This window comes from Bombina bombina, chromosome 4 (genome assembly GCF_027579735.1).
Source record: "Bombina bombina isolate aBomBom1 chromosome 4, aBomBom1.pri, whole genome shotgun sequence".
NCBI classification, from domain to species: domain Eukaryota; kingdom Metazoa; phylum Chordata; class Amphibia; order Anura; family Bombinatoridae; genus Bombina; species Bombina bombina.
Genome location: NC_069502.1, coordinates 108635223 through 108661928, shown reverse-complemented (window position 1 = coordinate 108661928; position 26706 = coordinate 108635223). Strand labels below are relative to the sequence as shown.

At 36.7% G+C, this 26706-nt stretch overlaps 1 protein-coding gene across 1 annotated transcript in view; it reads right to left on the bottom strand.

Annotated features, from left to right (window-relative positions):
• Positions 1-20677: 20677 nt before the first annotated feature.
• Positions 20678-26706, bottom strand: part of LOC128656941 (uncharacterized) — a 239146-nt gene continuing 233117 nt past the window's right edge. The window contains 2 exon segments of the mRNA XM_053711133.1: positions 20678-20963; positions 23953-24094. Of these exon segments, the coding sequence (XP_053567108.1) occupies positions 20782-20963; positions 23953-24094 (324 nt within the window). The 3' untranslated portion in view covers positions 20678-20781.

Here is a 26706-nt window from a genome sequence, read left to right as displayed (position 1 = left end):
CCCAATACTATTCTCAGCAGTGTAGACAGTTTCTGACATATTTTATTAACCTTAGGACATTCCCACCACATGTGGAGATATGTTCCTGTCACCCTACACCCTCTATAACAAAATTTGGAACTCTCTTTTCCCATATGAGCTGTCTTGATCGGGATCAAATACCATCTAAAATATGTTTTTAAAATGTTTTCTCTTAAGTCAGCACTAATAAGGCCTTTGCTAGCTTGGTACATCATCTCATTCCATCTATCTAACTCAAACTCTTTGCCAATATCAGTTTCCCATTTTAACATTAGTGTAGTTTTGGAGTCATTTCTAGCCTCCTGAATGGAGATATATAGTCTGGAAATTGCTCTTTTAGGTCTAGTGTGTGCTGTGCATAGTTGCTCAAGAGCGGACTGCTTGGCTATGTGTCGGGTGCTTAGTCATATATGTGCGTACAGCTGTCGCTACCTGGAGATATAGAAACCAATGAAGTGTGAGGGGTTCAAGTTTCTGCTGAAGCTAGGTGAATGTATTTAAATTCCTCGTTAAGGATGTATTTCAAGGGCACTATATTTGAACATAGAGGAAAGATTTTTTCTATTTTTTGTGATGACGGCCACTGCTGCCTAGAGATTAGTGTAATTTTGTTCTGGTAAGTATCCTGCCTCTTAAATAGCTCACTGCACCAAAGAATGCCATCCGGGGTCTCCTGTCCCACTAGTTCTGCCTCCAAGGCAGGCCATAGAACATCTTCTTGTCTCCTGCTTAATAAGGAGTCTTGGGCCAGTCTCGCTGCTCTATAATAATAAAGCAGGTTGGGAGCGCCCACCCCGCCTAGTTGCCTATGTTTGCTTAAAGTGTGGTGTGGGATTCTTGTATGTGACAGTCTGGTTTTAACGGTGATTGTGCCCTTCTCTGCTTTGAACTGTTGCCCTGCTCTGTCCACACATATGATCTATATTGCTGCGTTTGTGTACAGAAGTATGTTGTAGAGTTTGTATCAACTATGTGTACTGTGCAGTTATACTTAACAATTTAGATCCTCAATTTGTACTAACCAGGATATACCTCCCAAATACATTTAGGGGGGTTATAGTTCATTCAGCTTGAACTGTGCCTATATGACTATTTTACATCTGTACTTGTATACATGTGTACATGAGCTTAGATTTGATACAACCTAGATCCCCAGGATATATCTGCCTAGGTTAAACCTCCTTGGTGATTTCTATGAGGTTCTGTAAGCAGATGGGGTCTAGTTAGTCCAGTCTTTTCCTGCTGTAAGTTATTGATTTTGTTATTCTGTACTACTATTCTTTATAACAGTTTACCACTTTTTAAGTTGACTGGTCTACCTGTTTGTGTATTATGGTTTTAAGAGATATTTATTAGATTTGTGGATAACTTACGTTCTCTGGTTTTGTGAGCTTTATTAATCTTTTAATATTTTTTAATGGCTGAAACATGTTAGACCGTGTTTTACTTTTAACTTTGGAAGCTCTGTCACGCTTTTAAACTGAAGAATAAAGCCTTTTTGATTTGTAATTATCTGGGATGCCTGGATTTCCTTCTTTTTTGAATGAATATATATATATATATATATATATATATATATATATATATATATATATATATATGTATATGAATGTTGTGTACTATTGCATAATGTTTTTTATTCTATTCTAAAAGAGTGCTGTAGTCTCAGTCTTTTTTAGATAAATATACGGTATATAATTGATTTATCTATTTTGTTCTGTTCTTTTTTCTTTTAACAATATTTAATGTTTAATGTCCATTTACAAAACTGAAATAAAGAATATCTCACAAAAGGGAGGGCACAATATACGTAAATCAGTATTATACCAAAAGTGTCCAAATTATTAAATGTCCACTAAAGTGGTCGGCAGCACTCTCAAAATATCAGAGAAAATCCATGTGTAGTCTCCTATAGAAAGAAACAAAAGAAGGGACGCCTCACAGTTTAATATGTCCAGTTCAAAATGAAATTAAGGTTGGGTATTATTGCACTCACTTGTGGTGAAGCACTAATGTGCTAGTCGAGCATGCCGGGACCTCAGAGTCTTTTGGCTGGCTCCATTCAAGGACTATTAGCAACGTACTTGCTACAAACAGCTGGGCTTCACTACCGTCAGGAGAAGTGTGTACTGGAAGGTAACTCTGTTCTTACCCCACACAGGTGAGCCCTCACTGGAGGATATATCCACAAAAGGAAGAGGGTGTGACTCCACAACTAAAAAGCCTATTCCACTAGTTTACAGATAACCCGCCGCAGCACAGTGTGGTGCAGTTATCCCAGTGGCAGCTAAGTAGATGAAATGGACAGAGAGCGGTCAAAAGTTAAAACATTTATTAAAAACTAGCACAGCAGCGTGTTTCTCGGCTGACATGAACGTTTCATCATGCTGTATAAACAATGTAAAACCCGCTCTTTATTTAAAATCCCAAGCACCAATTACATATCCATGAAATTACACACCCCTTAAAGGGTCATTGGTATGTTAAACACATAACAGTTTAAAAAAATTACAATTTATACATTCTGCAATACATTATAATAGATAAAAAGGTATTTTAGTATCTTAATCTCCATTCATCTAATAACAAATAAAAAGTCAGTGATTTTAATTACAATTAATTTAAAGTGTAAATATATATGTCATGACCCAAACTCTAAGTCATCCAAAGAAAGAGAATATTTTGATATACAGTATCTCAGTGGAGATGTGGGTTACTATTATAATATCTAGTGTATCAATAGGTATGCAATCCATATTGCTATAAATATATGTGATTGTGAAAATGTGTGAGTATGAAAAACAACTACATGCCTATATACGTGCAAACCTATATGTGCTCATATACCTATCAAGAGCAATAGGTGTAATACTAAGAAATATTACGAAATAGAGGTGTAATCATTCTAATATCTAAAGTTCTTTTTTTTAAAGTGAGCTAAACTATAAAATGCATAAGTCTGCTGTCATGATACTACTGGTATGTGTTGCAATTATGTATTCATCTAACGTTATCATGACTATGTTGCCATAAGTGTATCTTGTTACCATAAACTTGATAATAATAATGTAACACCTTAATTTGATGTGATTTGTGTGAATGAAAATAAAAATTAAAAATAAATTATAAAATGTGTGTTTGGGGTAAGTAATCAAAGTCTGCCAAATTCCATATGTATATTGAGTCCCAAGGGAGACAAAGTGTTTAATTTAAGAATACAAAAAGTCTCCCTTTGGCGCAATCTTTTATACCTATTATAATTGTGAGAACTAGGGATTTATTTTATGGGTGTACACTGTGACCTTTTAGATTAATATGCATGTTCCTTTGGTGTTCAGACCATCTAGTACTCAGTCTCCTGCAAGTGCGACCTACCTACTTCATTCCACAAATGCAATCCAATCGGTAAATAACATAACTCACATGTGATGTGTGACATTATAGGGTACTGGATCAACTTCCCTGTATTCCCTTCAAAATTAGTTTTCCCATGTGTTATATATTTGCACATTTCACACTTTCTGGAACCACATCTGTAGGAACCATTCTTTATCTTTAAAAAATTACCCATAGTTCTAATTTTATTTTTGTCGTTATCATTGGATTTGTGTTTCACTACCTTACTTGGTGCTAAATCATTTTTAAGAGTGGGTGCTCTTTTGTAAGCCACTCTTAGTTTTTACCAATTATTTCTTTCGGAACATAATCTTTTTTAAGAATATTCCAATATTTCTCTACAATATTTCTGATTTTGTTTCTGATGATTATTTTATTGAGTAATAAATATTGTTTCTATAGTAGTATTCTCTAAATTTGTGGTATCCGATTTTCTATTTTTTATGTGTGTGGAGTTTATAATCAATCCTCTATCCTCCTTTTTGGCTCTAAGATATCCTTTTCAATAATTTCTATTGGATATCCCTTTTCCCTAAATCTTGTTTTAAGTATATCACTTTGTAAATCAAACTCTTCTATGTTGCTACAATTCCTTCTAATTCTTTTAAATTGGCCATATGGCACATTAAGTTTCCAAGGCATATAGTGGTTACTTTGGAAATCCAAATAACTATTGCAATCCACTGTCTTAAAGTGTGTTTTTTAGATGTAATATGCCCATAATCATTGAATGATAACAATACATCCAAGTAAACTATGGAGTGTGATTGTATACTGCTAGTGAAAGTCAGTCCAGTTAAATTAGTATTGAGATGTGCAATAAACATCCCCATTCCAAATAAAAATCAAATCATCAATAAAACGGCCATAGAATACCAGGATTGCCCAAGATGGGCCATTGAGGATATATTCTTCCTCAAAAATGCCCATATATAAGTTGGCAAAACTAGAAGCAAATCTGGTACCCATTGCCATTCCCTTGATCTGTAAATAGAAATCATCCATACACATAAAATAATTATGTTCTAAAATAAAACCAATCAATTGTAGTATAAATTATTATTGATAAAACGGTAAATACCAATCCTGCTCTAAATATTTGGAAATGACTGCAATTCCCATATTATGGGGAATATTAGAATATAATGATTGTACATCACACATAATCCAAAGATTGTTTTCCCCAATTTTAAAGTTGTTAAGTTTCACCAACAGATCAGCAGAATCTCTAATATAAGATTCTAAATTTAGAACATATTTTTTTAAAAAAAGTCTACATATGATGATGCATGATCAGTTAAACTATCAATACCCTCTATGATAGGTCTACCTGGAGGGGCTTCTCTATCCTTATGGATTTTCGGTAGATAGTAATAGAATGCCACATTTGGAGTTTTGGGAATTAAATATTATTTTTCTTGTTTGGTAACAATCCCTTTATTGAATGCTAGTTCAACAATTCCTTTAAATGTATTTAAGAATTTGGATTTTGGGTCACCACCCAACTTCCTAGAGTTTGACTCGTCATCCAAAATTCTTTTTGCTTTATTAATGTAATCACAACGATTCTGGACTACGATTCCACCTCCCTTATCAGCTTGTCGAATAATGATGTCAAAATTGTTTTTTTTAGAGATTTAAGGGCTTTTTTCTCATTGGGATATACATTTTGTTTTCCTTTATAATTTTTGGGAATATTAGCCAACTCATCCATAACTAAATACCCATAAATCTCAATTTATTGATTATTAGAATTATTTGGTGTAAAATTGGACTTATTTTAAAAATTTGTATGAATGTACAGGTATCCCTCAATATACGCCGGGGTTAAGTTCCAGAAGCAATGGTTGTAAATAAAAACCGTTGTAAATTGAAACCCAGTTTACAATGTAAGTCAATGGGAAGTGAGGGAGTTCCAGGTCCCTCTCAAAATTGACATAAGTAACCTATAATACATTATTTCTAAAGCTTTGAAATAAAGACTATAAATGCTAAACAGCATTATAAACAGTATCAAATAATCACACAACACAGAATGTATCATTAAACTAAGTTTAACCCCTTAAAGTGACATAATACTCATATGCTAAATCACTTGAAACTGATGCAGTATAACTGTAAAAAGCTGACAGGAAAATATCACCTGAGAATCTCTATATAAAAAAGGAAGATATTTTACCTCACAATCTCCTCAGTTCAGCAGAGTTAGTTCTGTGTAAAAAGTTATACTTCACCTGCTCCCAGCTGCAGGTAAAAATAAAAAAAAATGAAGAAATGAACAGCAGCCAATCAGCATCAGCAGTGCTGAGGTCATGAACTCTTACTGTGATCTCATGAGATTTGACTTAACTCTCATGAGATTTCATAGTAAGCTTCCTTTACCTGATTGGTGAAATAATATGAGAGTTCACGAGGCTCATCCTTTCAGCTGTCCCAGGACAGACACACTAAAATGCTGCTTAGAAATCCTTTACAATGGGAGGTGGCTACTGAGGAACTTTTTAGGTAAAATATCTTTCTTTTTTACATAGAGATGTTCAGGTGATATTTTCTAGTCAGCTTTTTACAGCTATGCTGCATCACTTTCAAGTGTTTAAACATTTGGGTATTATGGCCCTTTAAGGACCACAGCACTTTTCCATTTTCTGACCGTTTGGGACCAAGGCTATTTTTACATTTTTTGCGTTGTTTGTTTTTAGCTGTAATTTTCCTCTTACTCATTTACTGTACCCACACATATTATATACCGTTTTTTTTCTCGCCATTAAATGGACTTTCTAAAGATACCATTATTTGCATCATATCTTATAATTTACTATCAAAAAATTTATAAAATATGAGGAAAAAATGGAAAAAAACACACTTTTTCTAACTTTGACCCCCAAAATCTGTTACACATCTACAACCACCAAAAACCCCCATGCTAAATAGATTCTAAATTTTGTCCTGAGTTTAGAAATATTTAATGTTTACATGTTCTTTTCTTTTTTTGCAAGTTATAGGGCAATAAATACAAGTAGCACTTTGCTATTTCCAAACCACTTTTTTTTCATAATTAGCGCTAGTTACATTGGGACACTTATATCTTTAAGGAATGCCTAAATATCCCTTTACATGTATATATATATATTTTTTAGAAGACATCCCAAAGTATTGATCTAGGCCCATTTTGGTATATTTCATGCCACCATTTCACCGTCAAATGCGATCAAATAAAATAAATCGTTCACTTTTTCACAAACTTTAGGTTTCTCACAGAAATTATTTACAAACAACTTGTGCAATTATGGCATAAATGGTTGTAAATGCTTCTCTGGGATCCCCTTTGTTCAGAAATAGCAGACATATATGGCTTTGGCATGGCTTTTTGGTAATTAGAAGGCCGCTAAATGCCACTGTGCACCACACGTGTATTATGCGCAGCAGTGAAGGGGTTAATTAGAGAGCATGTAGGGAGCTTGTAGGGTTAATTTTAGCTTTAGTGTAGTGTAGTAGACAACCCCAAGTATTGATCTAGGCCCATTTTGGTATATTTCATGCCACCATTTCACCGCCAAATGCGATCAAATAAAAAAAAAAGTTTAATTTTTTTACTATTTTAGGTTTCTCACTGAAATTATTTGCAAACAGCTTGTGCAATTATGGCACAAATGGCTGTAAATGCTTCTCTGTGATCCCCTTTGTTCAGAAATAGCAGACATATATGGCTTTGGCGTTGCTTTTTGGTAATTAGAAGGCTGCTAAATGCCGCTGCGCACTACACTTGTATTATGCCCAGCAGTGAAGGGGTTAATTATGGAGCTTGTAGGGTCAATTTTAGCTTTAGTGTAGTGTAGTAGACAACCCAAAGTATTGATCTAGGCCCATTTTGGTATATTTCATGCCACCATTTCACCACCAAATGCGATCAAATAAAAAAAAAGTTCACTTTTTCACAAACTTTAGGTTTCTCACTGAAATTATTTACTAACATTTGAAACATCAGTCTGCTAGTGTAATCTAATTGCAGTTGCCTGCCTGCCAGCGTGTGTGCCAGGCCCACTTGCCAACTAGTGCCACCACTCATATCTGTTGTAACAGTAGTGTAAATTTAAAAAAAAAAAACTTTTTTGACTGTGAAACATCAGTCTGCTAGTGTAATCTAATTGCAGTTGCCTGCCTGCCAGCGTGTGTGCCAGGCCCACTTGCCAACTAGTGCCACCACTCATATCTGTTGTAACAGTAGTGTAAATTTAAAAAAAAAAAAAGCTTTTTTGACTGTGAAACATCAGTCTGCTAGTTTAATCTAATAGCAGTTGCCTGCCTGCCAGTGTGTGTGCCAGGCCCCCTTGCCAACTAGTGCCACCACTCATATCTGTTGTAACAGTAGTGTAAATTTAAAAAAAAAAAAAAGTGATTGCACGCACAGTGACATCAGTGAGGACAAGGAACGGGACATGGCTAGCTTGGTATCCAACCTTGTGCAAATGGGGAGTTTGCGGTTGTGCAAATGGACTGTTTGCGGTTGTTTGCAGTGCGTTAAATGGGGAGTTTGGTCTGTCACTGTGAAGCGGGCTTAACCCTTACACTACCTGAATGATACAACATCATACCTGATGTTTTAAAGCACGTTATTCAAAACAATTTAGGAATTTTAGGTGATTTATGCCCTTTATGGATTAAAAACAGACTCTGCATCAACTGTGTAATTTTCCATGGGAGTTTTTCCATGGATCCCCCTCCGGCATGCCACAGTCCAGGTGTTAGTCCCCTTGAAACAACTTTTCCATCACTTTTGTGGCCAGAAAGAGTCCCTGTGGGTTTTAAAATTCGCCTGCCTATTGAAGTCAATGGCGGTTCGCCCGGTTCGCCCGTTCGCGAACTTTTGTGGAAGTTCGCGTTCGCTGTTTGCGAGCGCAAAATTTTAGGTTCGCGACATCACTATGCCCATACAAATGCCCTTTTCAGGGCAATGGGTAGCTTAGGTTTTTGTTAGAGTTAGTTTTTTTATTTTGGGGGGTTGGTTGGGTGGTGGGTTTTACTGTTGGGGGGTCTTTGTATTTTTTTCAAGGAAAAGAGCTGATTTCTTTAGGGTAATGCCCTACAAAAGGCTATTTTTTTAAGGGCTATTGGTAGTTTATGGTAGGCTAGAGTTTTTTTATTTTGGGGGCGCTTTTTTATTTTTATAGGGCTCTTAGATTAGGTGAAATTGTTTTTATTTTGGATAATTTCGTTTGTTATTTTTCTTAATTTAGTAAAAAAAATTTCTTGTAATTTAGTTGTTTTTTTTTGTAATTTAGTATTTTTAATTTTTTGTAACTGAAGATTTAATTTTTTTAGTAATTTAAATTATTTAATTGATAGTTATTTTAATTTTAGCATAAGTAATATTAGTTTAAGGTAAGTTTTTATTTATTTTAAGATAGGGATCTTGTAATTTTAATTTAAAGTTAGGGGGCTGTTAGGTTTAGGAGTTATTAGTTTAATTTAGTTTTTTGCGATGTGGGGGCTAAAGGTTTAGTGGTTTATAGGTTTATTTAGTGGCGGTTATGTGGGAGGCCAGAGGTTTAGGGGTTAATAACTTTATTTAGTGGCAGCGATGTCAAGGAGTGGCGGAATAGGGGTTAATATCTTTATTATGGTGTGGGCGATGTTGGTGTGCGGCAGAATAGGGGTTAATAACTTTATTATAGTGGAAACAATATTGGGAGTGGCAGATTAAGGGTTAATAAATTTATTTTGGTGGCGGCGATGTCAGGAGTGGCAGATTAGGGGTTAATAACTTTTTGCAGGTGTCGGCGTTGTCGGGGTGGCAGATTAGTGGTGTTTAGAATTGGGGTTTATGTTAGGGTGTTAGGTTTAAACTTAACTTTTTTTTCCCATAGACATCAATGGGGTTACGTTACAGAGTTTTTCATTCTGCGATCGCAAGTGTTAGGTTTTTTTTCTAATACTTTCTCCCCATTGATGTTTATGGGAAAGCGTGCACAAGCACATCAAAGCAGCCCTTGGATTTTGTGCGGTATGGAGCTCATCCACAACCACATCGCATGTACAAGGCGGCTTTTCAAAAACTCGTAATGGCAGCGCTATGGAGGGTGAAATATGGAACTTTTGTTGCGTTCGTTTCACAATCTCTCTATAGCGCAAAACTTGTAATCTAGGTGACTGTTTGTAGGAGCTGGTGTCTCAGAATGTGTGCATATAAAAAGATTGGGCATATTTATATAATGGATGTTAGTTGGAAAGATGCTATCACTATCTGAATCATTAAAGTTTAATTTTGACATTAGTGGTCCTTTACAATTGCATAAAATTTTTTTAGAATATAATGCATGCTCTTGGGATTCACTTATATAACTATCAGGCTGCAAGATATTATATCATCAAGTTTAGAGTCCAAAAATGGTAGACCAAACCTGGGAGCTAAGTATGTTTTAAAACTTTAACTAATGAAACTAAAAATAATTTTTAATTAAAATCAATTAAAATTATTTGGCACATTTATTATGCCATAATAATCATACCCTAGCAATAATGATATCCCTGGCATAATTATGTTGCTTGTCTAGCTTTTGGTGTGATCTGATTGGTGTACAGCTGCATGGTATCGTCTGACTTATTTTTTTTACTAATAATTACTACATCTGAGAATTAATAGATAAGGGGCTCCATTTATGAAGCTGCAGAAGCAGCTTTTGAACCCATGCAGTGTAGCTGCCCAGTTTCTGAGGCTTTGTGACCATGAGTGGTGATGTCACCGGCATCTCCAGATTCCCCAACGATGGTTATAAAGAGTAATGTGGGGTAAGTACAGGGGAGTGGAATGAATCCTGAAAGCTCACCCCTGGGATGGGGAAATACACTTGTTGAAAGATAAATACAGATGGTAGATGCCACCTCAATGGTCCTAAATGTGAGCAGACAGGTTACTTGGATGGGATGCTTATCCTCCTGCAGTATGATAAATTGGGTCTGTCACAAGCTGGGGGTTGCTGTAGGTAGCTGGAGAGACGTGATCAGTTCTGGGGTCAGTGTGGTCTTCAGCAGGGGAATCCAGCATCTTTCAGCATCACTCCAGTGGAGTCGACAAGATCTGTAGATCTGTAGAGCCCCTTCATACAAGTGAATCTTGTATCCTGAGAAGTTTATTTTATTTAGAGAGCTGCGTGGAGTATAAATAGCAATCAAGGAATGATAAAACAATAAATTCTCTATTGTCTTATCTATTGATCAACCAGCAGCCAGTAACCCTAGAATGGAGGAATTGCGACTAATTAACAACTTGATGATAATCTAGCCAATAGCAGAAAGCCTACTGCAAGCGTTCCTGATTGGTCAGTAACTTGATTGCTGAATGACTAAAAAAATAACCAAGTAAATTAATGTGTTCCAGCCAATTAGATGAACCCATACTTTCTATGAGGTTTAATACTAAGTTTGCCTGCCTGCAGATTCCTGTTAATCCCACCCTATCTCAATATACAAAATGTCATGGGAGGTAGGTACCTTGCTGGACTTAGAGTGTTGAAGCTTCTATCTTCCCTAGTAAAATTGTACAACACACAATTCACTATTCCCTTTCACATTATTGCAATATGAGTTACAATTACTATATCTATATCCCCATTATATATTCAGGAATATATTCAGGAATGCGGCACCTATGGAGAAGACCATTGACTTTATTATGATCGCTGGATTTTGGAGCATTAGGGTTTTCATGAATTAACATTTTAATTCATTATTCTTTTTATCTCCTTTAGCTACAGTTAAGTTTTAAAATATATTTAGCCTCCAGGTTTCATACACCATTTAGGGATAGTTTGTGTTCCAGCTTGTGCATTAACTCTGCTCGACTTCGTCTTTTTGCAATGTGTTGGGTAGTGCCCGTATTACAAGCTGAAATTAAATAGTTTTCTCTTGCATACTAAACAGACGTGTGCAAAAAGCTGGTTAGAATATTGCGGCGTGTTAACTTTCCCCATAGACTTTAATGGAGTGTGAAAAGTGGAAACACCCAACAAGTCGCGCAAACCCAACCCAATCATATTTTCTCAAGTGCGCTAACCCGACATGAAATATTAATATTTCACATTCCAATTTCTTCTTCTGCCACTTTACAGATCACTAGTTAAGCTCATCTGGAATATTGTGTACAAGTATGGAGACCATATCTCCAGAAGGATATAAAGAAACTAGAAAATGTCCAAAGGAGGACTTCTAAAATGGTAAATGGTCTAAACATTAGAATGTACATACAAAGACACTGATCTAAATGTGTATAGTTTAGAGCAGAGAAGGGAAAGAGTTGACATGATAGAAACATTCAAATATATGTAGGGACTTAATAAAGTGGAGTCTGAAAGCATTTTCCACAAAAAAGTATCAATAAAGCAATAGGCGCAGACATGGTTAAGTAGGTTTCTATGTTAGAAAGCATGTTCTCTATATCTAATCTCCTCTGTTGCAGACATCTAGGGACAGTAAGAGCTTTTAGAGTAACAGATTTACAAGGTTTATTATCCCAATGCCAGTTAGGGTAGTTATGTGAAAACTTTTAGATCAAGAGTAGACAAACTACAGCCCACAGGCAAAATCAGGCACCTGCTTTTGTATGGGTCACAAATTAATTATGATTTGAAAAACAATAATAATCATAAAAAAATAATATTATTTCATGACACTGCCCTCTGCTAACAGCCTGATTTTAAAATATATCCTGCCCCAGACTTGCAAGAAAATACACAGACTTCCACTCAGCTGTTACACTGCCCTCTGCTAACAGGTAGCCTTCTGGAAGACAGTTACTTCATTATTTTTTATTTACTTACCCTGTTATTTTTATTGTATGTGTTATTATTGTATGTGTGTTTTTATATTTAGTGGTTATTATTTTTATTTTCTTATTTTTAAAAGTATATATTACCATGACTTTGTAACTACAGCCTGTGCTAGTCATACATTGCATATTTTATCACCTTTATGTCTGCCCATAATGTTACAAGTTAGTTTAACCAGCTCTGGCCCATATATATTTCTTATTATTTGCTAATGGTTTTATTTCCCCACATGGATACCTCTGTTTTATCTCTGTAATTTTTTATCTTTTGTTTTTGCTTGAATGACCCTTAGCTCAAATGTCCATAAATGCACCCTCCCCATTCCTTAACTTTTTTGCAGGCCCATCTGACCCTAATATATCTCTCTCCCTCAGTCTGATTTTAAAATATATCCTGCCCCAGACTTGCAAGAAAATACACAGACTTCCACTCAGCTGTTACACAGCCCTCTGCTAACAGGTAGCCTTCTGGAAGACAGTTTCCTTCCCACCCTACCCCTTACCCCACCCACCCCAGGCTCATTTCCTCATTTATAGATAATCTCCCACACAACTTTCATTCTCCTGAGATGACAGGTGCAAACACTGATCAGCACATCCTTTCATTCAATTAACCCTATAGAATACATACCCTCTCTCACTACAAATAGCTATATATCACACATCAATATATACTTTTATTTCTCTTCTAATATTTATTTTTTACTATTTGTGTTTTATTTTCATCTACACACCTCATACCACTAACATGAATCCAAATATGACCATACTGTTATTCGTAATAACCCTTTTCTCATTCCAATTTTGTTCACATCACTACCGCCATAAGCACACACCTCAAACTGGAAAACAAATTATCATACACCATGGCCTGCTCTGTTGCTGTAACTTATCTGCTGAGTGATGGAGAAGAGTTATAAAAAAGAATCCTCCTACCCCCACCTCACAAAATTATAAACTATCCTATTCACTATATGGCCAAACAAAAATTATGTCCAAATTCGTATTCCTTATGTTACTTGCTCTTGCAAATGATGTAGAGTCTAACCCTGGTCCCCCAACAAATTCCATTCCTAGCCTTCCAGCTAAAAAAGGCCTCTCCTTTGTGCACTGTAATATCTGCAGCTTACTACCAAAAATCGATGCACTGCAAGCATGGTGTTCACATTACAAGCCCAGAATCATTGTGATCTCTGAATCATGGCTAACCACAAAAATACCTGACTCTGCCATTTCAATGCATGGGTATTCATGTCATAGAAATGACAGAGCAAAGAGAGGAGGCGGCATTTTAATTTATGCTGACAATTCCATAAAATACACCCCCTCTCCTGCCACCTTTGATTTCCTTTCTGGCACAATTGAGATCCTGTGCAGTAAATCAATCATTGTTGCAGGAATCTACCGCCCACCTAGCTCCCTGTGCATTCCCTTTCTGACATAGCCCATCCCCTTAGTGAAACCATAGCTCAAAACCCAAAAAGTGAAATTTTGGTCTTTGGAGATTTTAATATTGATTGGCTGAATCCTAAAAATAATAGTTCTTGCTCGCTGTTTAAGACTTTGCAGCTAACGCAATTAATCTCCTCCCCAACTCGCATAAACATTAAAAGCCATAACCACACCCTGCTCGTTTGGATTCTCTCCACTTCTCCTGACCGAATTCAGGAGGCACGTGTTCTCCATAACAGTTTCAATGAACACTGCTTAGTTTACTGCGTGCGCAAAATAAAAGCTACTAAATCCTTTCCTAAGGTTAATATCACCAGGTCCTTCAAAAATTTTAATCTTCAATCATTTCTAAATGACATCAAGAACCTCCCCTGGCACAGATTAAACCTAATCCCAGATATAGACTCTGCAGCAGAATTCTTTCAGTCTGAACTCCTACAAGTTTGGAATTTGCAAGACCCGCTGCGTGAGGTGAGAGTAAAAGGAGCACATATGAATTGGATCACTGCTGAACTCAATCAAATGTACCAATTTCGGGATTCGTTGTGGTCAAAGTTCAAGCATACTGGCTCTATGAACGATCACTGTGTATACAGACAAAGGCGAAATATATGCACTAAACAAACAAAATTGGCCAAGGCCCAATATTTCTGTGAAAATCTGAACAATAACATATCAAACCGTAGAATGTTTTGGAAAATCATAAATAACTTACACACTCCCCCAATTCACTCCCAAACCTCCACTGTCAAAGTGGACAACCAAACCCTGCAACTTCCCTTAGAAGTAGCAAATGCCTTTAACAATTATTTTGTCAGATGCTCCATCACCCTTATTGACAAACTAATAAATGACACACATCCTGAAACTACATTTGTGGATCAGGCCCCACTAAATCTGCAAAGACCCAATATAGAGAAGTTCAATTTTAGACCTATACCTATCAGTGTCATTAACAAACACCTTAATAATCTAAAAATGAAAAACCAGTCTGGACCTGATCAAATGCCAGCAATGCTGTTGAAGCTCAGTGCCCCCACAATTGCTAAGCCTGTCACAATCCTAATTAACAAATCCTTGGTGTCTGGATACATACCCAAACTTTGGAAGACTGCAAGAGTAGTGCCTATCCATAAAAGTGATGAGATAACCTTGGTTTCTAATTATCACCCAATATCATTGCTCCCAGTATTGTCAAAAATCTTAGAAAAGTGCATCCATACGCAACTATGCGAGTATTACCAACAATCTAACTATCTGACCCCTCATCAATCAGGTTTTGGCCCGAACCACTCCACTACAACTGCCCTCCTAAAAGTTTGCAACAACATCCAAACTGGCATGGAACAAGGAGACCTAACTGAAACTATTTTCCTTGATTTTGCAAAGGCCTTTGACACAGTAGACCATGACATACTGCTGCTCAAACTAAAATACTCAGGTATTGGTGATCGTCCGCTAACCTGGTTTTGATCATATGTATCGGATCAATATCACAATATGTCTCCATTTCTGACAGCGACTCCCTCCCTCTCCCGGTCACGTGGGGTTCAATTCTCGGCCCCCTACTGTTCACATCATTAATAAATGATCTGCCAAATGTCTGCAAATCCTCAACTGTACACATGTACGCAGACGACACGGTAATCTATGCAAGCAAATCCGATCTGCCGCAGCTTGAGGCAGTGCTCCAAGACCAGTTCACAGAGGTAGAAAACTGGATCTCAAAAAACAAACTCTTCCTAAACACTGACAAAACTGTCACAATGATCTTTGGAACGGGACCTAAATTACACAAACTACAAAATTCCCATCTACGCATCAAAACAAAATCAAGTTGCACACTGAAAGCCGTCCAATCTTTCAAATACTTGTGTATGTTGTTAGACCCCAATTTATCTTTTGGCCTCCACATAGAAAAACTTGCATCTAAACTCTATCCAAAACTAGATGACCTGTACAGAAACAAATCCTGCCTCAGCCCTACAGTAAAGGAAAAGATTGTACAGCAAATGTTGATGCCAATCATTGATTATGGGGATGTAGTATATGCACCTGCACTGCAAACTCACCTTAATAAACTTAATACATTGTATAACTTGTTCTGCCTCTTTGTGCTAAAATTTAACTACAGGACCCACCATTGTGACATGCTAAAAAAACTAAACTGGCTGTCGCTGGAATCCAGACGCACCCTCCATCTTTCCAGCCTTGTGTTTAAGAGCTTTTCTAAAAAGTTCCCACCATACCTGAGCAGAATGCTCTTCCCTGCTGTTCCTACCTCCTATAACCTCCGATCTGGTACTAGCACATTATTTAGCTTGCCTCAATACAAAAAGAAAGCAGCTCGATCCTCCTTTTCCTACAGAGCACCACAATTATGGAACGACCTCCCGCGCACTTTCAAACTTTCCCCAAGCCTAAAATCCTTTAAGAGATCCCTCTCTAGTTATCTCAAAACAGAATGCACCTGGCATGGTTGATTATATATTTCCTACCTGTTCTATGTTAAATTTTGCATATATTATGTATTAATATTGTTTTTGTATTTTATTGTACCCTATTGTATCAATGCAATGTTTTGTGGTCCCAGGACATACTTGAAAACAAGAGAAATCTCAATGTATCCTTCCCTGTAAAATATTTTATAAATAAATAAATAAATAATGTGAAATTTAAATATCAGTATCCATAAATAACATTTAGAACACAGCCTCTCTCATTCATTTATGTATTTTCTGGATGTGGCACTATCATCACTTTGCACTGCTGCTCGGCGCACTGTACTATACATTGACACAATATTCCCATGTCAAAGGAAGGAAACAACCAGAAAATGTACTAAACTTAAAGGGACACTAAACCCAATTTTTTTCTTTTGTGATTCAGATAGAGCATGAAATTATAAGCAAATTTCTAATTTACTCCTATTATCAAATGTTCTTTATTTTCTTGGTATCTTTATTTGAAATGCAAGAATGTAAGTTTAGATGCCGGCCCATTTTTGGTGAACAACCTAGGTTGTCCTTGCTGATTGGTGGATAAATTCATCCACCAATCAAAAACTGCTGTCCAGAGTTCTAAACCAAGAAAAAAGCTTAGATGCCTTCTTTTTCATATAAAGATAGCAAGAGAACGAAGAAAATTTGATAATAGGAGTAAATTAGAAAGTTGCTTAAAATTGCATGCTCTATCTGAATCATAAAAGAAAAATTTTGGGTTCAGTGTCCCTTTAAGATCTCATCACAGCAAAAATTCTAACAAAAAAATGAAAATGAGGCTTCAAGGTAATGAATCATAGACTAGGAAAACCTAGAAAACTAGAGCACATCCTGGGAACATCAAGTGAAAGACTGCTAAGAACTAACTTATCTCAGCGACAATTAATGTTACACAAAACAGTGTTATATAATTCCTGGGCAAATTGAGACATTAAGCAAATTCAAGATGATACATATTGTAAGCTTTTTTATTATCAGATCTTGACTAATATACAGTTGCTACAGGAATTCATCTGTTATTCCCAGCTATCAATAAAATAATAATTTATACTTGAAATGCTCTTTTTTTAAGAAGTATTGCAATACACAGGAGCTGCATGTGCAATATTCACTTACTTAGGTTAATTTTAATTAAAAGCAATCTCAGGTTTGTGTGTCTTAAGTTCCATTGATGAAACAACAATATTGTCTTTGCAGTAATAAAATTAACACTCAAACAGAAATGCCTAATCATTTATTGGCAACAATTGGAGCCCCCTCTTTAGATAATATACATGTTTTTCATTCCCCTCTAGGAGGTGCGCAACTTGCAATATTTACTCTGTATGATTTCCCTTATATAAGCGGGTTATGATTTCCCTCATACAGCGGGTTAGGGTCCGGAGCCCCGCTGTAAAGTGAAAACCACCTTAAAGTGAAACAAGGTGGTTTTAGATTTCTTTTCACTTGCCAGTGTGTTTAAAAACTTGAAAACATGTTTTATCTAACATATATTAGGGGTGCAATAGTGCTACGTTTAGTTTAATACTAGCACAGCACAGTATTTAATAAATACTGTACCTGTAAAATAGTGTCAATTACTGTAGTAAAATTTGCCAGACTATAACACTGAGACACAGATCTCACTGTAATGCTGTAAACAGAGTGAACTGTGCATAACAAAATAGTGCCAGTCACTTTTCTCACAAAGATTACTGCACTGTTTCAAAATCCTTGGAGGCTGAACTTCAGCTCCACAAAGCGCTGTATTAGCGAAGCGCTGTAAAGTGAGGTATACCTGTAGTTATGTTTCTTCAGTGTGTGGTTTTAAAGTTTTTCCCATTTTTTTAACTGATTGTACCCAATTAATAAAGGTTAAGTTTTAAACATATTTTTCTGGCCTCCATTCCCTACTAGTTGAGGAATTACTATATACACCTCACAGAATATTTCCCAGGGTGAAGTCTTGAGTGCTATAAGTGTATTCATTACAGAGGGTCTTTATCCCTCTTTATCCGAGGCTTCAAAGTAAGTTTGTGAGTAGCTAATTTGTCATATATTTTTAATTTTGTCAATAAAAATTTGTGTAAAGTTTCCACATAATGTCTTCCATTTAGTTTCTTAGCTCACAAAGTCAAAAATATTTACTATCTGTTCCTTTACAGAAAAAAGTTTGCCAAACCGGTTTTAGAGTGAAAATCTTAATAGCTTATCTCAAACAAGTCTGTTCATTTCTTCATTTATTTAACAGGCTGCAAATAGCTTGCGGAGTCGAAGATCATTCCATGTTGGAACTTGTGGTCTGACACAGTGGGTATAGCAGAATGTTACCCACACAACGTACCTTAAAGGGACAGTCTATACCCAATACATAGTTATGAGTACTTATTGTTACTTACCAGAGAAGCATCCTGCAACTGGTCCCACATCTCCAAGCTTGTAAGAAGTACATGAAAAATGTAAATATTATTTTGTTAGGAGCTAAAAATGGCCACCAAGCTCCGCCCACCTATTGCATGTATATTTTGGTATGTTAAATTTCTCCCATCACAATCGACTCTTAAATAAGTTTACCTACTCGCACTTGCAGATTTGTGCATGTGCAATTTGAAATAGCTAACTGAAAAATATTAAACGTGCACTGCTGAACTGTCATACAAGAAAACAGCTACCCGGGCAAGAAGAAAGCTGTGAATGGAGCTTGGTGACCATTTTTGGCAGCTAACAAACAATTATTATTTAAAATTTTGATGTACTTTTTACAAGCTTATAGATGTGGAACCCATTGCATGATGCTTGTCTGGTATGAAACAATAAGTAATAAAGAATAAGTATTGGTTCCAGACTGTCCCTTTAAAGGGACATTATACACCCAAAAAATATGGGCTATTTAAATAAAGCATTCAACGTAGATTAAGTTTGTAATTGACATGTATTAGCAATTCTGCTGCTAAAGCTTCTAAAAATCATGATAAACCTTGCAGTGCTTTCACTAAATATGAATAACACTAGCTAGACAGCAAGGCTTCTTCCCTCAATCCCTAACTAGTGTCCTTACAGCCAGCCCCCATGCTGGAGCTGTCTGTGTTATGTTTAATCCCCTCACCTCGCACTTAGCAAAACCATTACCAGCCTGATCAAGACTTTAGTTCCATAAAAAAAACAAAAAACTTTATCTTTGGTATTTTCCCTACCCCCAAAAAATATAGAAGAGGAAAACAATATTTGTGGTTACTAGGAAGAACTTTCTGTTCTGCAATTTCTTACAAAGCGCTCTACTGTATATAGTCAGATATATACATATAAGAGAGAAAGCGTTCTAATGAAGCTGCCACACCAGGACTGTTATATTTTAACTTCCGATGCATCCCGGCTTCTGCGGCTCCCGAGTGAGATGTGGGACAAAGATGATGTCAGCAAGAAGTGAGATCCCTACAGGATCAGTCTATTGTATTGGGTTGTAGTTTCAGTTAGCAGAAATAGCTATTTCATATATAAAAATAAAAATTAAGGAACAATTCCATACATTTTAAACTCATAAACTGGTCGAACAAGTAACTGGAAACGCATTAAGGAGAAACCAGTCTCACAATACATTGTCCTTTTAAAGCTAATTTTGATGGGCAAGGTCACTGATTGGGTTTGATTGCATTCAGGGCAACCCAGTATACAAATTGAACCATCTTTAAATATTTGCAGTCACATTTTTTTAATTTGAGAAAGACAGTTCCGGCTAACTAGGAAGACGCTCCAAACAGTGGTAAGTAAATTCAAAAGATTTCTTTATTCAAAGCACTGTGCACTAAAAACAAAGAGCGGACAATAGCTAGAAATGACCTCCACCCAAATCAAGTAGTGGTCACATAAAGGCAGTAACAGCAGACGCGTTTCATGCGGGTCCACCGCACTTGATCACTTGATCACCAAGCAGTGATCAAGTGCGGTGGACCCGCATGAAACGCGTCTGCTGTTACTGCCTTTATGTGACCACTACTTGATTTGGGTGGAGGTCATTTCTAGCTATTGTCCGCTCTTTGTTTTTAGTGCACAGTGCTTTGAATAAAGAAATCTTTTGAATTTACTTACCACTGTTTGGAGCGTCTTCCTAGTTAGCCGGAACTGTCTTTCTCAAGTGTTTGTTCCTGTGGCGTCTGATACAGAGACGCACTTCCTGGCTCCTGTGGAGGATCGTGGGGGAGTTGTTGGACTGGTGCACACGCTGAAGCAACGCCGAACACACGCAGAAGAAGCCGGCATTTGAGCACTGTTTGGGTAAGCACCGCTTGTTGTGTATATTGATATTCACATTTTTTTAATACCAACTCTATTTTTGCAATTGTATTGCCCATAGCTTCTTCAATGACTGTAGCTTAGATTATACCATTACTTATTTACTCTAACACTCTTTATGAAATTTAGACTATGCTGTGGTATTCTTTGCTTATACAAAACATTATTTAACAAAAAAATGACAATCCTAATAAAATAAGGCACTCTACTGCATAGCTAGAGATTAACATGGGGGAAAAAAGGCAATTTATTTTGTGTAAATTTGACCTAACGTAGGAATATAACAGCATAACTTGTTATTTATGCATTTTTAGCCGCATTCTAGGTGCGAAGCAAAGCACACATTTCATGGACTAAGGGAGGTGTAGTGAAGCCAACAGCTGCAGTGAGGTCGAGGTCAGGAGCGCCTGAAGGGGGGCGGAATGTGAACTTCTGCAGCAGCTTTGTAAAGAACAGGAAAAGTTCCATTTTGGCTAAATTCTCTCCGGCACAAATTCTTCGTCCTAATACAAAAAATAAGGCAATAAGCAATTTGAAAAGAAAAAAAAAAAGAATACAATAAATCAGTATAACTCTGTACTTTCGATTTCCAAGAGTCATATCTATATTTGTTTAATGATGAGAAACCTCATATTGTGGGTAAGGCGAGGAACCTAGTTTAAAGAACGTTTCTCTCATTTTATCGGTACCACAGAATAAACAGGTTACCCAAAATATAAGGTGGCAAATCCTTTCAAAAGTGTGCACTCAAATTAGTGATAATCTTCAAAAAATTGTTTCAAATGCCCATGGTAGATTTTTTTTTTTTTAAATCTATATATGGAAGAGGCCACTGCAAATTTATCAGTTCCTCCGGTTTTACTATTTATATGTATGTGTTTAAGTAAAATGAACATTCTATAAACTAATTACAATATTTCTCCCAAATTCCAAATAAAAATATTGTCACATTTATTTGCAGAATATGACAACAGTTCAAAATAACAAAAAATGCTTGATTTATGCGTCCTTCACAAAGATAAATCTGCCCGATTCTAGCCTTGCTGAAGCACCCCCAGATCATCACCTATCCTCCACCAAATTTCACAGTGGGTGCAAGACACTATGCTTTTAGGCCTCTCCAGGTCTCCATCTAACCATTAGATGACCAGGTGTTGGACAAAGCTGAAAATTGGACTCAGAGAAGATGAGCTGGAATGGGACAGATTTATCATTGGGAAGGACGCATGAATCAAGCCACGTAAAATATTATCCTGGAAGAAAACTTGCTTCCTTCTGCTCTCACAATGTTCCCAGCTCTGAGGATTGTTTTTTCCAGCAGGACAATGCTGCATGCCACACAGCCAGGTCAATAAAGGTGTGGATGGAGGACCAGCAGATTAAGACAATGTCATGGCCAGCCCAATCTCCAGACCTGAACCCCATTGAAAACCTCTGGAATGTGATCAAGAGGAAGATGGATGGTCACAAGCCATCAAACAAAGCCGAGCTGCTTGCATTTTTGTGCCTGGAGTGTCATAAAGTCACCCAAAAGCAATGTGAAAGACCGGTGTAGAGCAGGCCAAGACAGGCAACACCAAATATTGTCTTCTGAACTATTGCTAAGTTAAAACATTAGTATTCTGTTGTTTAAAAATGAATATGAACTTGTTTTCTTTGCATATCTATTTTTTGATATTTTGACCAGTTTTCCAAATAAATGCTCTTAATGACAATATATTTATTTAAAAATTGGGAGAAATGTAGTCAGTAGTTTATAGAATAAACCAGAGAAACAAAGTTTCAGTGGTCTCTTAAATGTTTCCAGATCTATATATATATAATATATATATATATATATATATATATATATATACACACACATACATACATAACATATACACTATAAATATATTATGGATTCCTAAGATCAATTATTATAGCACTAGAGCTGCAGCCCATAAAATCAGGTGGTACAAGCATTATGGTGCTAGCCCAGAGACAAAGAGGCTGATTTATTAAAATGCGAGCGGACATAATCCGCTGTAGCGGATCATGTCCGCCCAACATTTGCAGCCAATCGGCCGCTAGCAGGAGGTGTCAATCATCCCAATCATATCTGAAAGGGATGATTGCTGTCTTTGGCCTAAGAGGTGGCGGATAAGTTAAGGAGCAGCGGTCTTAAGATGGCTGCTTCTTAACTTATGTTTCCAGCGAGCCTTACAATTCGCACGGAAACTGCTGCATTCTCAGATTAAAGGGACAGTCTAATCAAAATTAAACTTTCACGATTCAGATAGGACATGCAATTTTAAAAGGCCATAATACCCAAATGTTTAAACACTTGAAAGTGATGCAGCATAGCTGTAAAAAGCTGACTAGAAAATATCTCTGGAACATCTCTATGTAAAAAAGAAAGATATTTTACCTCAAAAGTTCCTCAGTAGCCACCTCCCATTGTAAAGGATTTCTAAGCAGCATTTTAGTATGTCTGTCCTAGGACAGCTTAGGGGATGAGCCTCGTGAACTCTCATATTATTTAACCAATCAGGTAAAGGAAGCTTACTATGAAATCTCATGAGAGTTAAGTCAAATCTCATGAGATCACAGTAAGAGTTCATGACCTCAGCACTGCTGATTGGCTGCTGTTCATTTCTTCATTTTTTTTTTTTTTTTTACCTGCAGCTGGGAGCAGCTGAGTATAACTTTTTACACAGAACTTACTCTGCTGAGCTGAGGAGATTGTGAGGTAAAATATCTTCCTTTTTTACATAGAGATGCTCAGGTGATATTTTCCTGTCAGCTTTTTACAGTTATACTGCATTAGTTTCAAGTGATTTAGCATATGAGTATTATGTCCCTTTAAACAACTTTCCAATTCACTTTTATCATCAAATTTGCTTTGTTCTCTTGGTATTCTTTGTTGAAAGCTAAAACTAGATAGACTCATATGCTAATTTCTAAAACCTTGAAGGCCGCCCCTTATTTCAATGCATTTGGCAGTTTTTCACAGCTAGAGGGCGTAAATTCATGTAAGCCATACAGATAACATTGTGACCACACCCGTGAATTTACAAGTTAGAAGGCATTGATTGGCTAAATGTAAGTCTCTCAAAAGAACTGAAATAAGGGGGCAGTCTGCAAAGGCTTGGATACAAGGTAATCACAGAGGTAAAAAGTATATAAATATAACCGTGTTGGTTATGTAAAACAGGGGAATGGGTAATAAAGGGATTATCTATCTTTTTAAACAATAACAATTCTGGAGTAGACTGTCCCTTTAATAATTCGGCCCCAAAGTGTCAGGAAACTTGCTATGAGTGTCATATTGGCCACCCCTGCACCAAAGAGCCATGTTCTTTTGTACAAAGGCAATGCTTCATGGGTGTCATCAAATTATACTTTTTAAATAGAATGGTGGGGAAATTATTTTTTTAAAAATGAGTATGCAACAATGTAAAAACAAATCCTGTTAAAAACATTCTTTAAAGCAAATCTTTAGAGTTGCAATACCTGCTGAAAAAGGCATGAACGCTTCATTCTTCACAAAGTTCCCCTCTGAATCAAGGAAGTGCTGCGGATAAAACTCATGTGGTTTCTCAAAGTGAGCCTCATCTTGCAGTACTGATGCCAGCATAGGAATGACGTAAGTCCCCTAGAAGGGATAAAATATGTGTGATTTTACTGGTGGTTTAGCCGAACATTAATATGAGTCTTTTATAGGTATACTATTTTGGATTGCCGCTAACCTTTACTTATAACATTGCATTGTATAAATGCAGTACAACAATATAATGAGAAATGATTTGCTTTAAAGGGACATAAACCCCAAATTTTTCTTCCATGATTCAGATAGAACATACAATGTTCCAATGTACTTCTATTACCAAATTGTCTTCGTTTTCTAGTTATCCTTTGTTAAAAAGCAGGGATGTAAGCTCGGGAGTGTGCACATGCCTGCAGTAATATATGGCAATTTTGCAACAATGTTATACATTAGCAAGAGCACTAGATAGCAATACTATTTCCTGTCATGTAATGCTTCAGGCATGTGCACACTACCTACCTTGGTATTTCTTCAACAAAGAATAACATAAAAACAAAGTTAAATGGAAATGTTTTTAAAATTGTATTCTCTATTTGAATAATGAAAGAAAACACTTTGTGTTTCATGTCCCTTTAATAATGCTTCCATATAGAGATGCATAACTGCAACAAACATTTGGGACATGAAACCCATAGCATTTACAGCAATTATTTAAAATCGTTCAAAACTGTATTTTGTTTGCACAATTTATAATATTTTGCAAGAGCAGTTCAGGGACAAATCTTTTGAAAAGCCTTGAAGAATCCATGTTCCTGTACTGTTTTACTTGGCCTTTTAGGAACAGATGTAAATGAGCTTGCGTTCTGAGGTAATCAATCACTTTGCTAATAGAGCAGGCTCAGGAAAATGCGCTGGTATTACAGGTTTTCTAAAACCCGGCGTTCAAAGGCAAGAAGTGAGCGTAGAGCAAAATTGTGCTCCATACTGCACTCCAATAACAGCGCTGCTTAAGTCAGCGGTGAGCTGGTTGTACGTGCTCGTGCACGATTTCCCCATAGACATCAATAGGGAGAGCCGGCTGAAAAAAAGTCTAACACCTGCCAAAAAGCAGCGTAAAGCTCAGTAACGCAGCCCCATTGATTCCTATGGGGAAACACATTTTATGTTTACATCTAACACCCTAACATAAACCCCGAGTCTAAACACCCCTAATCTTACACTTATTAACCCCTAATCTGCTGCCCCAACATCGCTGACACCTACATTATACTTATTAACCCCTAATCTGCTGCTCCGGACATCGCCGCCACCTACATTATACTTATGAACACCTAATCTGCTGCTCCGGACAGCGCCGCCACCTACATTATACTTATTAACCCCTAATCTCCCGCCCCCAATGTTGCCGCAACCTACCTACACTTATTAACCCCTAATCTGCCGCCCCCAAAGTCGCTGCCACTATAATATACATATTAACCCCTAAACCGCCGTCCTCCCGCATCGCAAACACTATTGAAATATTATTAACCCCTAATCTGCCGCCCCTAACATCGCCGCCCCCTACCTACATTTATTAACCCCTAATCTGCCGCCCCCAACGTTGCCGCCACTATATTATATTTATTAACCCCTTAATCTTAGTCTAACCCTAACCCTAACACCCCCTAACTTAAATATAATTTAAATAAATCTAAATACAAATTACTATCATTAACTAAATTATTCCTATTTAAAACTAAATACTTACCTGTAAAATAAACCCTAAGCTTGCTACAATATAACTAATAGTTACATTGAATCTAGCTTAGGTTTTATTTTTATTTTACAGGCAAGTTTGTATTTATTTTAACTAGGTAGAATAGTTATTAAATAGTTATTAATTAAAATAAATTCAAATTTACCTGTAAAATAAAACCTAACCTAAGTTACAATAACACCTAACACTACACTACAATTAAATAAATTCCCTAAATTAAATACAATTAACTAAATTAAATAAAATTAGCTAAATTACAAAAAAAAAAAACACACTAAATTACAGAAAATAAAAAACAAATTACAATATCTTTAAACTAATTGCACCTAATCTAATAGCCCTATCAAAATAAAAAAAGCCCACCCAAAATAAAAAAGCCCTAGCCTAAACTAAACTACCAATAGCCCTTAAAAGGACCTTTTGCTGGGCATCCAGACGGCATCTTCTATCTTCATCCATCCGGCGCGGACCGGTTCCATCTTCAAGACATCCGGCGCGGAACATCCTCTTCTTCCGACGTCTTTTTGCTGAATGAAGGTTCCTTTAAATGACGTCATCCAAGATGGCGTCCCTTATATTCCGATTGGCTGATAGAATTCTATCAGCCAATCAGAATTAAGGTTGAAAAAATCATATTGGCTGATGCAATCAGCCAGTAGGATTGAACATCAATCCTATTGGCTGATCCAATCAGCCAATAGGATTGAGCTTGCATTCTATTGGCTGATTGGAACCACTTCTGCCAGCTTCATTGAGGACATCTTGCCGCTTGGATGAAGACTTCTCCCGGTAAGTGAATCTTCGGGGGTTAGTGTTAGGATTTTTTAAGGGTGGGTGGGTGGAGTTTTTTTTGGGTGGAGTTTTTTTTTAGGTTAGGGATTAGGGCGGCTATAGAGCTAAATGCCCTTTTAAGGGCAATGCCCATCCAAATGCCCTTTTCAGGGCAATGGGGAGCTTAGGT